This window comes from Callorhinus ursinus, unplaced genomic scaffold, assembly GCF_003265705.2.
Source record: "Callorhinus ursinus isolate GAN/ISIS: 27379988/994484 unplaced genomic scaffold, GSC_fseal_2.0 scaffold12, whole genome shotgun sequence".
NCBI lineage: Eukaryota > Metazoa > Chordata > Mammalia > Carnivora > Otariidae > Callorhinus > Callorhinus ursinus.
The window spans coordinates 28,820,264-28,835,098 of NW_027397074.1; the positions used below are offsets into that span (position 1 = coordinate 28,820,264).

At 35.8% G+C, this 14,835-nt stretch overlaps 1 protein-coding gene across 6 annotated transcripts in view; it reads right to left on the reverse strand.

Annotated features, from left to right (window-relative positions):
- The window catches only part of THSD7A (thrombospondin type 1 domain containing 7A), a 446,918-nt gene that overhangs the window by 277,023 nt on the left and 155,060 nt on the right, over window positions 1-14,835 (reverse strand). For all 6 annotated transcript variants that reach the window (XM_073898881.1, XM_073898883.1, XM_073898884.1 and 3 more), the window contains exon 2: window positions 2,908-3,739. In XM_073898881.1, the coding sequence (XP_073754982.1) occupies window positions 2,908-3,739 (832 nt within the window). The remainder of the gene's footprint in view (window positions 1-2,907; window positions 3,740-14,835) is intronic.

The window sequence follows — 14,835 nt, forward strand, 5'->3', positions numbered from 1 at the left end:
CTGGGGCAATACTCTACTTAAGCTTGGCTGAAACTCACTGGTTCATAAGGAAGCCCCCTGTGTCATGGTGTGTATGCATAGTGATTTAGAATTCTCATCCACTGGTCATCAAACTTTAATCCCTCAATCCATCAAACTGGCAGTCCTTTCTTGGCAGTAATGGCATAGTGAGTTTCTTATTCAGTTTTGCCTATTATGCTATTTGTTTTCAAACAAACTCAAAGATGCTTCAGCAGCCCTTTCTTTGAATACAGATCATGCCATACTAAGGAGATGTCATTGGCTTGGCCCTCACAAAGTTCAGCCTACTCAGAGATTTTGAATATTTACAAAAGGTGCGAAGACATAACACCCTTCTAAGTTTCTTCCTTCGGTTAGGTTTAATTTCTCCACATTCTCTAAATCTCTGTTATTTGTGGTTTGAGACTGTGACTGTTTCCTATTATCATGAAAGAAGAGACTTTTCATTTGTATTTTTCATTATTATTGATTTTCATCTGCTTGAAAGCAAAAAGAAGGCCAGATTTATCATCTGAAACTTGGAAGTTCTAGCAGTAATTCTGCTACAGTTATATTTATTTTCCTATGAACTGCTTCCCGAAGAATCTTAGGTTTATTTAGCTAAATTCATTTTTGTCACTCTAACAGATGTTTTTAGCTGTATTAAATGATTATTTTATCCTCTGACATGACAAAATTGTTCCTGAATCTGATATAAGGTGAAAGACTTAAATTTGATCATCAAGTCTGTGATCTGTGGCTCTCCGCTTTGTTGGTGTTAACCATTTACTCTTTATTTCACTAGCTTCACTGATGTGGTGCAACGTTTGAGCAAAACCTAGGTCAAAATACCTCATTCTTATCTCTTCTTCACTAAGACTTTAACTGTCTTAATCATATGTATTTATCCATATATATTCTTATGTATAATCCTTACATGCAATAAATATTAATAACCAATTTAAATTTTAATACCCTAATATTAAGATATTTCTAATAGAATATAAGAACCTGACAAATGATCTACAAATTTTTAAATGTGTTTGCTTATTTCAAACAATCAAATGGGAATATTAGGCTCTATGGCTCTATGCAGTGGTAGGTACTATCCTAATTACACTTTTAATTGAGTGGTCAACATTAAATTAAATGTCTACAGCATGTTAACTCAGTGACAGCAGGATACAACTCAAGTTGCCCTGGAGGTTCATTTAATTACTTGGTGGGAGCCAAGTAACTGTATATATAACTGTAATATTTCAGGAAAAGAAATCAGGAGATCAGCTGAATAAGGATAGTCAGAAAAGAGTAAAACAGGAATTGAAAGGAAAACTCACATGATACAGAATCAGAGGTGAACACACGTACATACACATACTCTTAAGGAGTTGTAGGGAACCTGGAAGATGAAGGCAGGGGATCAAGCAACCACTAATGAGACCAAGAAAGGAGTTGGACTGATGTCACTAGATGAAGAAAAGCAGATTACTGGGTGGCCGAGAGAAAATACACCTGTGTAAGTACAAAGAGGGGAGGGACTGGCACATATAAAAATGGCAACTGGAGCAACACTATGCTGAGAGAAATTACTGTCTAGATATATCAATTGTTCATTTGTTTACTCATTTCTTTAAACTATATCCTGTACTAAAAAGGCTTTCAACCAGCTTTCAAAATCCATAGATGGCAAAACCACTAGGTAAGAATGAGTGAAATAAAATCATGGTGAGAAAAAGATGAAGCCAGTGGGGTATGTATGTTAGTGAGCAACTCACTTGCCCCACAGTCCTATTCATGCTCCCAGGAGCCAAAGCAAACAGCAACAGGTGATCCATTACAAGATTTCCAGGGCCATAAGGAAAGCAACCCAGCTGCTCACCAGCAGCACACAGGTTGAGGCTTCAGTGAAATTTATCTTATGTGTTTTTAATCAAGAGAACAGACTGCATGATGGAGTAGATGACACTTTCAATGTCATTTCTACAATAAAGGTGATATAAAATTCTGAGTGATGTTACCATAATTTCACTCAGTTCAGTCCAAATCATAACTGCATAAATAGTACCGAAAAAGCAATTATGCAAATGATCCAGATAAGACACTCCCAGATGGTCTGGCTTATCCAAGAGCAAAATTTAGAATATCCAGAGAACATCATATCCTTTAGATAATCCTCAATGAATAATCCTCAATGAATATTTTCACAACAAATAAATCACACATGAGAAAGTCTTTCATAACATAGTCATTATTTACCCAGAGATGATTTGACATATAATTTCTGTCTAGAACATGCAGCCAATTAATTACATGTTTTCTAAACTAGGCTACTCATGATTAAATAATGTCTACTTACCTTAGTTTCTTCTGGTTTCCCTTTTTTCCTCTAGGGAGATTTATTCCATTTTATAAAATGTGAATTATTCTTAGGTATAGCTCCCTGGGCGGTTGTTTAGATTTTTTGTATAGGGTAATTCTGAAAATGTTATAAACTTGGAGAGATTACAAGTGTGCTTTATTCTCACTAAAATAAGTATCTGAATTCAAAATCCCCAAACTGTAGCTTCTAAGCAAGTTTTCTTTTTCCCCCATTGTAGGTGGAAACAGCACGACTGACCTAAAAAAGTAGTACCACCTCATGGAGAATAGCTCATGCTATAAATCTTTGACAGGAACATTTAAATGAACTCTAGGAGTACAGTGCCTAAACATGAGCAAAACAGAAATAATGTCAGGAAACCCACAAAAGCTTAAGTGCTTTAAAGTAGAACATGTTATACTTGGGGGTAGCTCATTCTAGGTTGTGCACATGTGAATCTCGGGACTTAGTACAGCAGAGCCTTAAGTACTTTCTGGCCCATGGCCTTGACAGAGAGCCACCTCCAGTTAATGGTTATGAAATGTTACCTCAAATCAGCAGCCTTCCCCGTCTTGTTAGTACACATAACTTCTCTGGTCTGATATCCAATCTGGATGTCCCAATATTTATTCTCTTGTCGGTTCTGTCTGTTTCTGTTTCTCTTTTTCTTAATAAGTTCTCGGGCTTCTGGATCCTTCACTCCTTTTCCTCGGTCCTTTTCCCGTTCTTTATTCTTCCCACGTCTCCTTGCTTGTCTTACTTGTCTCGCGTGGGGCATCGAGCACGAGCTCCAGGGACCCACGTGCAAGCTGTACATGCTCTCTTCATCTTCACAGGGGCTGGACTGGCACACCTGAAACTCCGTCAAGTTTGGGCAACCGGAACCTCCAAACTGGGGGGGTGCTACCACGTGACGCGTCCGGTGCTGGAGCCCGCTGCCACATGTCTTGGAGCATTCCGACCAGGCAGAAAACTCAGACACAATGCAGTCTTGCTGGCAGGGGATGAGGCAGGCCTGTTCCAGGAGAGGTTTGGGCTCGAAGTACTCACAAATGATATCCTCTGCAGGAATGTCCTTCTCTTTCTGGATGCATGTTATCTCTCTCACCTGAATGCCTTCCTCCCCCTTAATGCACTCAAGGGGTTTCTCCAGGCTTTTTGAAATCACAGGCTGACACTGATTCCAAGGTCCCAGGCTCCAATCATACAACTCTTTGTGCCAGTCACACACTTTGAAACAGATCTGCTGGTTACTGGGTCTCTCGGCCGGCTTACAGTTTGTATGTAACGTCGTCCAGCCTTCCACATGAGCACACCACACAGCCCGGGTCTGAATGCCTCCTGGCCCACATTCATCTCCCATGCATCGGCCCCACGGACCTGAAAATGATACAAGAGTTAACAGTGCCACTACAAGAAAACCATAAGTTACTTCACTTTCCAGAAAGGCATTTCAAGATCTAGTACATTAACTTCCCTGAAGTGTTAATAAAGTAGGTCTCTGCACATGAGTGTTGCAAAGTAATGATCTGCACTTGGTATTTTTGCAAAACGAGAAGTATGTCAGAGAGTCTATATAAGGTAACCACTGGGACAAGTTCACTTTGGGTCCTTTTGGGATTAAAAGTTTGCTTTTTTTCATTTTCTTAATTTTAGATAGAGAACCCTTGCTCAGAAAGGACATCAGAAATTAGCAAGAGTGAAAACTCATCACCCCTGCCTTGTAACCATCGAATCCATGTCAGTAGCAGGCTAACGAAGTGGCCCCTGGTGAAGAACTCCATCTCCTACAGGCTTTTCTTCTGAGCAATTTAAGATTCGGGAGAACGTGTTCTTCTCTACCTCATTTTCTAATGCTTTACCTACTATGGCTGCAAGAGTCTAGTGGGTGTATATGTGTGTACTGACGGAAGTGTTCACTCGCAAGTAACCAAAGTTAGGAAGGGAAAAAAATTTTTTAAGCACATTCTGCCTTTATTTTTTTTTAAGATTTTATTTATTTATTTATTTATTTATTTATTTATTTATTTGACGCAGAGAGAGAACGCGTGAGCACAAGCAGGGGGAGCCGCAGAGGGAGAGGGAGAAGCAGGCTTCCGGCTGAGCAGGGAGTACAATGCTAGACTTAATCCCAGACCCTGGGATCATGACCTGAGCCGAAGGCAGACGCTTAACCGACTGAGCCACGCAGGCGCCCCAAGCAAATTCTGCCTTTAAATTTAACCCCCATATTAATTTTTTTTCTCATCTCCCCCAGTGAAGAATAAAGATGGGCAAGAGAATTAACATTTAACTAAAGGGCTTCTGTGATTTTTCTGAATGTTGAAGGGTTTTATCAATTTATTTATTTCCTAAAATAAAACTATTTGGATTATAGCACTATTCTATGGAACACTTAAGTCAGTGGCTTTAGTATGACGTGTGAGCTTTTTACCTTAGAATCCTTCTTAGCATAAATTGAAACCTACTTATTTGTACATTTTTTTAAAGTACAATAGGATTTTTAGCGCTTTGAAAGACATCTCAATTTATGAAATTGAGAATTACATTATTTTGGAATTTTAAAGAAACATAATGATCATATATAATTACATGATTTTCAAAATATGGTCCATGGAACTCGAGGAATTATCTGATGTAGAGCCATCTTCAACAGGTTGTATCGGAAGGTGAGGGCTACTCAGTATATAGGATTGGGCTCTAAAATCCCCAACCCTACTCCACTGCCCTTCTCCATCATTCCTGTCTCTGTAAGAGAAGCTTATTATTATTTTTAATATACATGCTGAAATTATGCATAAGATATTGTCTTACAAGAGGCTTCTGCTGCTGAAAAGTGAAAACCATGAAATGAAACAAACAGATTCATTCTTTTGATGAGGAAAACAGGTGACAAGAAGAGGAAGTGATTGGCCAAGTTCACATCTTGAATGAATAACAAAAGCATCCTGGGTTTCAGATTCGTATTCTTTTAATTTTATGATTTATCCTATAGTTTAGAGATTGAGACTTAGATGTTCCTATGCAAAATGATTAATCTAGAAAGAGTGAAATAAGAAGAATGTGTTCATCATGTGTAAACATTTAATTTTAATTAGAAACATGTTTACAATTCGAGGATGCCAACTTTATTACAAATGGAATAATGGAGTTGTAAACAGGATACTATTTTCAGTCAATCTATTAACTAATCATTATTGCACGAAAATAAGAATTGGATATTTGGCATATCCATATCATTACTTTATGAACTTTTCTTCACATGTAAAGAATTATAAGGATTTAAAATACATTTAGGGAAATAGTGCTGATGTCAAAACTTTACGAGCTAAGTAAGTCAGTGAGTTTGTTATACCTGTCAACATGCAATATCTGATTGTATTTTCATCTTAGTTTTAAAGGAAAACTAAAGAAAATAGGAAGGAAAATACATATTCATAAATGTGTTGATGGTCTTAGAGATTTTCTAAATATTCAGTTTGGTAATACTAGGATACTTCTCAATAAGGGAATACAATATGTATAACATTTTAGAATTAATTCCACATATCTTTGGTATTTTTTCCTCCTCCCTACTATGCTTAAATGAAACCGTAATCTTTATTTCCCACTCTAAGCACAGAATATAAAGGTACATTTATGTTGGACCAAGTTAGTGGCAAGTTAAATGCCATGAAGTCTAAATTTCAAAATATAAGTGTCTTGAAATAACTCAGACTCTAAATCCCAAATGCAATTCAGGAGAACTCCATTATATTTTACTGTTTTCCAATCTTTGATATTAATTATGAGATAATACTAATGAATCAGATTAGGACTATTAAGAAATTAGGCTTTTTTTAAAGTTTTTATTTAAATTTCAGTTAGTTAACATACAGTGTAATATTAGTTTCAGAAGTGCAATTTAGTGCTTCAATACTTACATATAACACTCGGTGATCAGCACAAGTACACTCCTTAATCCCTATCACCCCCCACCCACTTTCCCTCTGGTGAGCATCAGTTTGTTCTCTAGAGTTAAGAATCTGTTTCTTGGTTTGCCTCTCTCTCTCTCTCTCTCTCTTCTTTCCCTATGCTCATTTGTTTTTTTTTTTCTTAATTCCACATATGAGTGAAATCATATGGTATTTGTCTTTCTCTGACTTACTTCACTTTGCACAATATTCTCTAGCTCCATCCATGTTGTTGCAAATGGCAAGATTTTATTCTTTTTTTATGGATAAATAATATCACATTTATATATAACCACATCTTTATCCATTCATCAGGCAATGGCCATTTTGGCTCTTTGCATAATTTGGCTACTGTAGACAATGCTGCTATAAACATTGGGGTTCATGTATCTCTTCAAATTAGTATTTTTGTATTCTTTGGGTAAAAACCTAGTAGTGCAATTGTCACTTTGTAGGGTAGTTCTATTTTTAAGTTTTTGAGGAACTCCACACTGTTCTCCAGAGTGGCTGCACCAGTTTGCATTCCCAAAAACAGTGCAAAAGGGTTCCCCTTTCTCCACATCCTTAGAGGGTTAGAGGGAACATATGTCACATAACAAAGGCCATATAGGAAATGCCCACAGCTAATATCATCCTCAGTGGGGAAAGCCTGAGAGCTTTTCCTCTACAGTCAGGAACAAGACAAGGACATTCACTCTCACCACCGTTATTTAACATAGCTCTGGAAGTCTTAGCCACAGCAATCAGACAACAAAAGGAAATAAAAGGCATCCAGATTGGCAAAGAAGAAGTCAAACTTTCACTCTTTGCAGATGACATGATGCTTTATATAGAAAACCTGTAATACTCCACCAAAAAACTGCTGGAGCTGATACACGAATTCAGTAGAGTTGCAGGATACAAAATCAAAGTACAGGAGTCCATTGCATTTCTATACATGAATAATGAAGCAGCAGGAAGAGAAATTAAGGGAGGCATCACAATTCCAGACTTCAAGTTATACTGCACAGCTGTAGTGATAAAAACAATATAGTACTGGCACAAAAACAGACACATAGATCAATGGAACAGAATAGAACACTCAGAAACGAACCCATAACTATATGGTCAATTAATCTTTGACAAAGCAGAAAAGAATATCCAATGGGGGGGGGGGACAGTCTCTTCAACAAATAGTGTTGGGAAAACTGGACAGCAACATGCAAAAGAATGAAACTGGACCACTTTCTTACACCATACACAAAAACAAATTCAAAATGGATTAAGACCTAAATGTGAGACTTGAAACCATAAAAGTCCTAGAGGAGAACACAGGGAGTAATCTCTTTGACATTGGCCATAGCAACTTCTTACTAGTTATGTCTTCTGAGGCAAGGGAAAGAAACCATAAAAGTCCTAGAGGAGAACACAGGGAGTAATCTCTTTGACATTGGCCATAGCAACTTCTTACTAGTTATGTCTTCTGAGGCAAGGGAAACAAAAACCAGAAATAAACTACTGGGGCCTCATCAAGATAAAAAGCTTCTGCACAGTGAAGGAAACAATCACCAAAAGTAAAAGGCAACCTATGGAATGGGAGAAGATCTATGCAAATGACATATCTGATAAAGTGTTAATATCCAAAACATATAAAGAACTTATAAAACTCAACATCCAAAACATGAATAATCCAATTAAAAAATGGGAAGACATGAACACACATTTCTTCAAAGAAGACATCCAGATAGCTAACAGATACATGAAAAGATGCTCAACATCACTCAGCATCAGGGAAATACAAATCAAAACTACAATGAGATATTACCTCACACCTGTCAGAGTGGATAATATCAATGATACATGAAGCTACGCTTTTATCTTCAAACTAAAAACAACAAAAAATTATAGCAGTTATAAATTTGGCACTTAAAAATATTTAATTGGACATTTAACATAGATTTAGGTAATATTATTAATGGGTGTGTTTTAACTAATTGATGAAAATTAATATTTTATTACAGAAATCTTAGATACAAAGTGTGAAATGATTTCAAGTCTGCCTGTTATTGCTGAGTAAGGAAAATACACATACCAAAACCAGCCCCTAAAACTATGAAGAACTTAACATTAGATAACTATTAAGTTTGAAAATTACCCTAGAAAAGAAGTGATAAAGATATTAAACTCTTATAAACCAAGTTTTAGCTATAACTCCAGGCTTACAACTAAGTTTATTCAAAAATAAAAGTGTATGATGGTTACTTTGAAAACAACTCATGATTTACTGACAAATTAGGGAGAGTTCCCATTTTATACATTCTCAGAACATGGCATATGTTTCTCATATTATGTTTATCACAATTCCAATTAACTGATTGAATAATTGTTTGTCTATCATATTAGACTGACTTTATGGCCCCTAATGTACAGAACTTTGCCTGTCTTCTGCAACATTTGGTTTGATTATGTCTTAATTTTCATGGCTGGTTTTTGAATGAACTTCCTCAACTGTTTTGCTCAGAAAAGAGAGAATTTAGTTTGCAGATCTTAATATTCAAAGCATTGTATGATTGATGTCAATGCCAGTAGAAAGAAAGAAACTGAGCTCAAGAAAGCTACTATACTATTTCATATACAATGACAATAAGCATGCATTTCTAAAGTTTAAATAACTAGTAAAAACATACATTCTAAGTACAAATACAATTTATTCCATTTCAAAAATATTATCATAGATTCCTATTAACCAGCTATTCATAGATAACACTTTGGGTTTATTTTATTCCAAGTATATTTACATTGAGAACCAGAAGATAAGACATCTCAAGAAAATTCCATGGAGATCGACAAAAATACTCACTAGGTAAGGTAAAATAAAATGAATGAAGGCACCAGTGAAAGTAGAGGTGGCAATATAATCACAATTGAACCTAAAAAAACTCATTCACTTTGCAGACTTTAACTGCTGTCTTATCTTTTCACTGCACCTTGGGTATTGCATGCGTATCCAATTAACAGACCTCTTAAGAAAAAAGCAGATCTTTACCATTGTACACCTGATGAAGGGCTGTCTACTTCTGTCCTCTAAGCAGTCTTAAAATAATCACACACTGAACAGAAAGGGACCACATCTAAAACTGCTCTTGACAGCTAAGAGTTGTTAGCCCAATTAGCTACCATGTTTCAGAGAAAACAAATGTTTCAAAGTGCAATGTGAAAGCACAATTTGCAAACTCTATCAAGCAAAATATGAAGTCCTCTCCCAAGTACAATATGAAAATGTGATATTTAACTCCCGTGTCTCTGCATGAATGTTAAATTTTAGCCCCACATCTCATATTACTAGGAATGGGAAGTGGTGGTATTGGAAAAGTGGTGTGTGTGTGTGTGTGCGTGTGCATGTGTGTGTGTAAGGATGTTTGCTTTTTAACAAGAACAGAATTTCTCTTACTTCATTTATTATTCTTGCTCATGATTATATAAAGGGAACTTGGAATCTAATTGCACAAAACAAAGGATGGGCAGCTTTCTACTTAAGGTCTTGGATAATATCCCTTTATGAATGGAAATGCATTCCTACATACAGATTTGTAGGATTGTGTTCATTCAGTATCATGCAAAACACTTCTGGGATGTAGGTCAATAAATATATGTAGAACACAGCTTGACAAATTTTATGTAAATTGAGAAATACTAGATATCTTATTCCACTAAAAAGAAGTTATAGCAACTGTTCGCATGCCCAAAATATTTATGTAATTGATAGACTCACAATACAACTATTTTCACTTGGAATTGATGCAGAATTATGTTCCATAAAAACAAATTTAAATGAATGCTACTTGGCTTAGTTTTTCATAGGATAGTGCTTTAAATAAAATTGTTAACAAACTTTCCAAAAATGTTGATAAAACAATGAATTTATTTTTATTCCTGCTAAATAGATTCTATTCTATTTTATTTTTAAAGATTTTATTTAATTATTTGACAGAGAGAGTGAGAGAGCACAAGCAGGGGGTGTGGCAGGCAGAGGGAGAAGCAGGCTCCCAGCTGAGCAGGGAGCCCAAGGCGGGACTCCATCCCGGAACCCCAGATCATGACCCGAGCCAAAGGTAGATGCTTAACCAACTGAGCCACCCAGTGCCCCTTAAATAAATAAATGTTTAAAAAAAGTAAAGTAGAATAAGTAGAATAAAAGTAAAGTAGAATAAAGCCACCTGGGTGGCTCAGTTGGTTAAGCGTCTGTCTGTGGCTCAGATCATGATCCTGGGATCCCGGAATGGAGTCCCGCATCAGGCTCCCCGCTCAGTGGGGAGTCTGTTTCTCCCTCTGACCCTCCCCCATCTTGTGCTGTCTGTCTCTCTCTCTCTTCCAATCTCTCTCTCTCAAATAAATAAAATCTTTAAAAAAAAGAGTTTGATTTTAGAGAGAGAGAGAAAGAGAGTATTCCCCACAAGCAGGGGGAGGGGTAGAGGGAGAGAAGCAGACTCCTCCCTGAGGGTGGACTGGAAGTGGGGCTCAACCTCAGGACCCTCAGATCATGGCCTGAGCCAAAATCAAGAGTCTGATGCTTAACCCACCGAGCCACCCAGGTATCCCTAAACAGGATTTTATAGTATGTTTATTCTCTTCATGTCATTCAAAACTCTCTATTTTAGTCTACAAAAGAAGGCCTTTTAAATTTAAAATTAGTATTTTGCCCACCATATATTCAATACTACTTCTAAGACTACTATATATCAAGGGCATGAGAGCAATAAAAGGTTGAGTCTATAAAAGGACACATTATTGACAGGTGGACGAGCAACTGTTCCAAAGAGCCTTATAAAAGATAAACACTATAAAAGGAGCATGAGAAAATTATGCAAACTACTTTCTGCCCTTGTTTGCTATAAAACTCTCAAATGAGCCAGTTTCTTGTTTGACTAAATATGTTCGCATCCTTCAAATGCGATAGTGCATTTTTCCTCCTGGATCTGGTTATGGAACAGCATGTCCTAGTTTACCAAGATCAAGAAATGCACACACAGCTTAGTAACATACTGGACTCAATGTCATGAACGCTGTGCAACAAACTATTTTAAAATTCGCAATTCACAGAATTTTTAAAAATTCTATTTTTATTCAAGCAAATCAGTATAGAAAAACTTAGAAATTACTGCTAATGGGAAAGATAATTCCTCATAAATTCCATGAAGGAGAGGCAACTAGTCATATATCTGTTGCCATCTTATTAGGCAATTAAAAATATATTTAAATAAATTGGGATCTTGCTATAAGTTGTTTTATATTCTGCATTTTTACTTCACAATATGTTATATAAAACAAATTCCATTTCAATAGATGTGAGGGAGGCCTCAGATACACACACCCACCCACCCACACACAGAGACTGAACCTACCAGTTGCTTAATCTTGTTTGCCCCTCATATTTACACATCTATACTATGGTTGCACAGTATGTTGTATCAGTTTACTGTGATTTATCTACCATATTCTATTTGTGGAAATTTAGGTCTTTTTTCCAATTGTTTCCAACACTATAAAGAATGCTACAGTGAACACTTATTGTTGTACACCAGTCGGGTAATTCAGTCAGAATTTTTGTAAATTTTCAAGTTTTTGATACGTCTAGTACTGCAGAAGGGTCTACCAAAATGTATGCATTTACCCCCCCCAACCAGTAATTAAGGAATATATTTTTTCCCCTCACACAGGGAAGTCTATAGATACAGACTACCATTTCTCTGCATTCGGACTTCTACTAGGCGCATCTTACGCACTTACTTCCTCAGCGGTTCCATCCTTTGACTCTTGTGAATATAAAGGTGGTGCCCTTTAAATCCAATCCTCCCAGGCTGTCGTTTCCAGAAAGACCTGACAGCTTTTGGAAAGTTGATGATATCCTTTCCCTTTTTCAGCACTGAAACACAATTTTGCTTATTTTGTACTCATTTGGTCATTTCAAAGCATTCTTACTGTGGATAGAAGTAAACACATGGACTTCAATGTCTTGAAATAGTTTCAGAGATTGGTAATCCAAACCCCTGGCATACTGTGCCATTCAATATCATACCACTCGGTTTAATTATAAATATGCATTCTGTCTAGGAGACCCCTTTGTATAAATTTATGAGCACAAGAACAGTTTAATTTTTTAACAATTTACTGACCTAAAATAGATGAAAATTTCCTTTTTAAAGAAAAACAAAAGGAGAGCTCATAGCTTCTTTGACTTGAGTTTTAATTTAACTTGATTTAATTTAAATTTAAAATATAAGTCTCAAATGACAAATCAGTTTGGTGGATAAGAGAGCACTGTGAAGTCAAGCTGGGCTTTCATCTTCAATAAGTAATTAAATTTTAATAAGAAATTATATAAGAATTTAAAATTAAATGTACAAAATTAGAACAAGCTCTTTAAATCTGATGAGACAATGAATGAAGAATCAGTGATAGCATAGCTGATTTTACAGTCGCCAAATATAGTAATCTATATTCAGCCCCTATCATGTTTGATCTCTCTCAAGAAAATTACTTAGCCTCCTTGGATCCTGGTTTCCTTCATTTGTAAAATACAGTATAAACCACGTCATTAACTTTCATCGTCTTGTAACTGTGTGAAACACACACTAAGTTATCAATATTACGAGGAGTATTCGTGATAAAGTTGTGAAATGCTTTTTTCCTCACACAAAAAAGACTCTCATTTTTACATGACTCAATATTTTAAAGTCTGCATGCATCAGTGATGATTTCTTTAGGCTAGACTCCATTCCAGTGAATAACTGGGTCAAAGGGTACTAAGAATTTTAAGGTTTTTAAATACATGTTGCCCAACTGATTTTTCAGAGAAACTTGTAGAAATCTAAATCCCATCGTGACACCCTTATCAGCACTGCTACTATCAATTTTTTTGTTACTTTGATAGATACAAAGCCATTGTTGTTTTAATTGAATTCTTATTACATATGACCTTAAACATAATTTCCTCTTCTGTGATTTGTTCAATCAATTTATTTTACGGCGGTATTGTGGACTCTTCTTTTTATCTTGATACATTTCGTTGATGATACTAACGTTTTCTATGACCTTTAAAAATGCAGTACTTTTCTTTCATATTTTTTGTTTACGATGTTTTCTATGTTTTTAGTATGCAAGCTTTTCATTAACACAATCTTAAGTTTCTTCCATTGCTTTTAGGCTGAGAAGTATCTTCAAGTACAGAGATATAGACATGATTCATTCTACAAAAGTTGCATTCTCTTTATAGGTTCATTTAAAACATGTATATTAAAACTCATTAGGAATTTATTTTGAGTATGTTTAAAGGCAAACTACTGAACATTTTATTTTCTCCATAATTAGGTAATTTTACCAAGAATACACAAAACTATTATTTTAAGATACTAACATCAGAACATGGAAATGAGAACTGCTTAAACCTGCATCCCTAGATTTTATTGCTACACTTCATTTTATTGTCATATTTTATTTTATTGCTATAGTTTATTTGTACAGTATACAGTGTACTTGCACATATATGATCTCTTTTGATTTTCACATCGTGTTAGATATGAATAGATTGTTGTACTATATGGTAACTCAATCTCTTAAGACTAGAGAAAAATATAAAGCCATAAATGTCCCAAATATTTCTCTTGTTTTATAGGATAGTTAAACATCCCCAAAAAGAAAAGCTGTATTAGCTAAATGTGAACAATCCAGATAGGGAATTCATGTTGCCATAATGAAAAGTGCCTAATTTTTGAATAATATCCCATTCAAATATTGGGATGCCCAAACTAATTTCTTAGAGAAAAGTATTCTTGGGGATGATAAACTGCAAAGTCAATATTTCCCTTCCAAGCCTTTAAAATTTGTTAGAGCTTCCACTGCAACACAACAAAATGTTATACTAATAGCGTTACTATAGATCAAAATTAAAAAGATTTGATCTGTTGCACTGCCACTCTCCACAACAGTATTGAACTCCACTCCCCCAATTCCCCAAAATAACAAAAGCAGAATTGAGATTTATGTTACATTCCATTACACATGTAATTGGCAATGAAATATTTACAAAATAGGGATAGAAATTGTTAATCATAACAAACACGTAAACTCAACAGACAAGACATGCCAAATCATTAATGTAGTCTTTCATACCTTGCTTTAGAGAGAATGGATTTAAGATAGCAACATCAAATTTACTCAGAGTATATGCTCTCATTGTGTGAAACAGGTTCTGCTCCCCCCACCCCTGGCCAAAAAAAAGAAAAGAAAAAGAAATATGTTCTGCCTTATCACTGATATCAAAGCATGGACAGCAGAGCTATAGAATGATAGCCTCAAAAATGTGAAATGCACACAACCTTCTAAGCATATCCAACTATAGATGTTTGGTTACAATTGTCTCAAAATCAACTACCTTTAAAGAACGTGCATATTCAACAGTCTGAGCGGAATAGCTCTAAGGGAGCTAAGTCAATAAGGCTTTTGGAGATATGGGATCCCATCCTTTATAATTCTTACTTCATCTCA